The following is a 3,477-nucleotide window of genomic DNA, read 5'->3' as shown; positions in this document are numbered from 1 at the left end:
ACTATATATGGGCACGTCATGACTATATAACAGTTTTTTGTCAACAAATTTTATAGTGTGGACAGATCTTTATTATAACCTACCGTAAAACCTCAAAATTGAAGCCCAATGGGCTTAATCTCGAGAAGAAGCCCATCTCAAATTGAAGACCTCTTTTACTTGGCAAATGTAGCCTTGAAAAAAAAAGCCCATCTCAAAAAGAAGGACATGGGCTTCTTTTCAAGATAGCCTTGGCTTTTTTTTTTTTGAGATAGTATAGTACATATAATGTACATGAATTTTAAGGAACAATGCCGGTTAATACACTCCATGACACAGTTTGATGTTACAGTGGCCCTATTTATTGTTTATCTTTTAAAAGAGGCCAACCCTCTTCAATTTCCAAAAGTAGCCTCGAAAATAAGCCTACTTTAAAAAAAAAAAGCCATTAAAAATTAGGAAAAAAAGCCTAGGGCTTAAATTTGAGGTTTTGCTGTATTGCAACATTCTTCATATATCCCTAAAATTTAGCATCACATGCACAACCTTCCAAAAAGCCCAAAAAATGTTAAAACCGTAACTATATTCTATTTTAATTATTTATGATGGAACAGCCATACCCTCGTCACTGTGGTACGTTAATCGTTAGGATTTACATGAACAACATACTGTACCTCATAGACTGAAGTTCCTCATGTGTTACGTTGACCTAAAAAACAAGGAACAAGCCAACATCGATTTAAATAAATGTCAAACTTCATTTTACTAGTTACTAATTAAGTATACATGTATTGAATTTAAAATATAATTTGTGAAATTATTATTGGTACTATATTTATTCTGTAATTCTTGTACAAATATAAATTGATTGACAGTTCTTTATAGTTTTTCATAAAGGATTTGATTTTTTAAAAAAAAGATAAACCATAGGATATACCTCCAAAAAATTCCACACTCTTTTTGGATTAAGATTCTTTAATTCTTCTAGGCCTGTTCGACCGGTGATCCTGTCAGGGACATCATATGAAATGTCAAAACTGAAAGAGAATAAATCATTAAAGAACATCCTCATCAAGACAGCTGCTTAGAACTAAAAAAAAATGTTTTTCTATTTTTCCAGCATAGAATGTTGTGGAATGTCTGAGAGTAGCTTAAAATTGCCAAAAATATTCCAGTTTTTTTTTCCAAGGGACTTAAATCTGAGCCCCCACTGTGACTTAGCTCTGAGCCGAAATGGGGCTTAGCTCTGAGCCCCAACCTGGGGGCTTGGTTCTGAACCCCTGTCACCTTTACCTCTACACCCTGCTAGTCTACGTCAGAAAATTGCCCGACTCCTTGTCGGAGAGCTTAGTTCTCACATTGGACCTTTGTATATTATGAACACAAGATTCTGATAAGAACAACATTCAGAGTCATGAGCAACTAAGTTCATCATCTCCGACAGCGGTATAAAAATGGCATGAGGCTATGACCCTAGACCACCCTAATTTTCAGTTGATCTCTTGAAAAATGTCATCCCAGAATCTTCTATAATCTTCAGGATTATTTAAAGCATGGTATGCCACATTCTAAACACAGCCGACTATGTATCGAAGGTTGTACACCACACCCCTGTGAACTACTTACTGGTAAAGGGTGCAGCTAACAGCAACTACACATATCGGTTTCATTCCTTCTCCAACTATTGTGCTTCTCGGGTGTGTCAAGTTAAGCTTTTGCATAATCCTAAAATAATCTAACGGTAATCCTTACACACATCTAGGATTTTTATGGTCAATTACCTAAAAAAAAAAATCAATGTCAGGAACATTAACATTCTAAAAATAACTTACATCTGATGCTCACTTTCAGAGGTATCCGCTTTTATCGGCAGCTCAAAAGCAACATTAATAAGGTCGATACTTTCACCTGCTGGAACGTATCTATAAAAATACATTAAAAAAATGGTATATTAGATCTACCTTAAAATCTGCTTTCAAAATGATGTTCTTTAAAACAAAACAAAAAACTAATCAGCACTTCTAGATGGATATATTGTTAGGTATATGTAGTGAGCCCTCTATAGTTTAAAGACCTGGGGCTGGATTTATCAAACTAGAAATAAGTATTAGTTCATCTTTTAGTCAAGTCAAATTTATCACTATTGTTTTAACTGAAAAATTGCTTAAAATTAAAAAGTTGATTGTATGCATGAACTATCTAAGACTATTTTTAAGCTAAGATGGTTTGATAAATCAGCTTTAGATATTTGCTTATGGACTAAATAAATCCTGGGCCAGAACAAGTCCTAATGAAAGACACTAAATAGATAGGACAAACACTTACTGTAATAATGAGAGTTTGAATTAAAAATTCAAATGATTTGAAATTAATATGCAATCACAAGCTTGTCAAGTGGATCATGTGATAATTCCTATGGCAACAAGAGATACATAAAATCTTATAAAGAAAATATACCCCAATGACCTACTTGAAAGAGTCACATTAAGGTTAGTTTGATAGACTTATCAACACAAACTCTTCTATATAAAAACTGTTAATATGACATTGACAAAACAAAGACATCATTTTTTTAAATTGATACTTCAATTTTGGATTGTAATCAAAGCCAAAAAAATATACTACAATGTAACCACGATTTTCCACCTTTTCCCAAAGTTCTTAAATAGTCAAAAATCTGTATCTAATTCGCCCATTTTCCAAGTTATTTTTGTTAAACAATAATTTGTGTCTACGAAAAATCAATTTATCAATTTTTTTCTTATAGAGTCTGGCTTTATTTGAAATTGTTTTATTTTTCAGTAGGCCTTAATAACATTTTATAGGCCATTCTAAAAGTTTGCAAACATGGTAAAACTACACAAATTTGGTAAACATTAGTTGCTTAAACAAAATTGATGCAGTAACATTTTCACTTGACATCTTATGAAATCTTAATGTTTCCTCAATCATCTATAATAAATTAAATCGGTATTATGCAAACATGGTAAAACTATACAAATGTGGTAAATAGGGCTCAAAAATGATGTTGTAAACATTTTATTTAACATTTACCATAAGAAATTTCAATGTTTCACAATTATCTGATTTAAATAAAATCAGGATTAAGCAAACATTGTAAAACTATAAAAATGTGGTAAACATAAAGGCTCAAAATCTATTTTGCAAATAATTTTTTTTGACATTAACATGAAATTTCAATGTTTTCATAATTATCTGATTTAAATAAAATCAGGATTATGAAAACATTGTAAAACTATAAAATTGTGGTAAACATAAAGGCTCAAAATTGATATTGAAAATATTTTTATTTGACATTACCATCGAATTTCAATGTTTTCACAATTATCTGGTTTAAATATAATCGTTATTGTGCAAACATTGTAAAACTATACAAATGTGGTAAACATAGGGACTCAGAATTGCTGGTAACATTTGTATTCTACATTTACTATAAATTCTAAATGTTTCCAAATCATCCGATTTAAATAAAATAAG

At 31.1% G+C, this 3,477-nt stretch overlaps 1 protein-coding gene across 1 annotated transcript in view; it reads right to left on the bottom strand.

Moving 5' to 3' along the window:
• LOC117121535 (asparagine synthetase domain-containing protein 1-like) overlaps positions 1–1,955 on the bottom strand; it is an 11,068-nt gene extending 9,113 nt beyond the window's left edge. The window contains exons 1-3 of the mRNA XM_033266765.1: positions 1,812–1,955; positions 917–1,016; positions 654–688 (exon numbers count right to left, since the gene is read on the bottom strand). Coding sequence (XP_033122656.1) covers positions 654–688; positions 917–1,016; positions 1,812–1,915 — 239 coding nt within the window. The 5' untranslated portion in view covers positions 1,916–1,955. The remainder of the gene's footprint in view (positions 1–653; positions 689–916; positions 1,017–1,811) is intronic.
• Positions 1,956–3,477: the final 1,522 nt, after the last annotated feature.

Source organism: Anneissia japonica, unplaced genomic scaffold (genome assembly GCF_011630105.1).
Source record: "Anneissia japonica isolate Jap-2015-1 unplaced genomic scaffold, ASM1163010v1 scaffold287921_len548085_cov176, whole genome shotgun sequence".
Classification (NCBI taxonomy): domain Eukaryota; kingdom Metazoa; phylum Echinodermata; class Crinoidea; order Comatulida; family Comatulidae; genus Anneissia; species Anneissia japonica.
The sequence above is the reverse complement of the archived record's forward strand: the minus strand, read 5'-3'. Positions and strand labels throughout refer to the sequence as shown.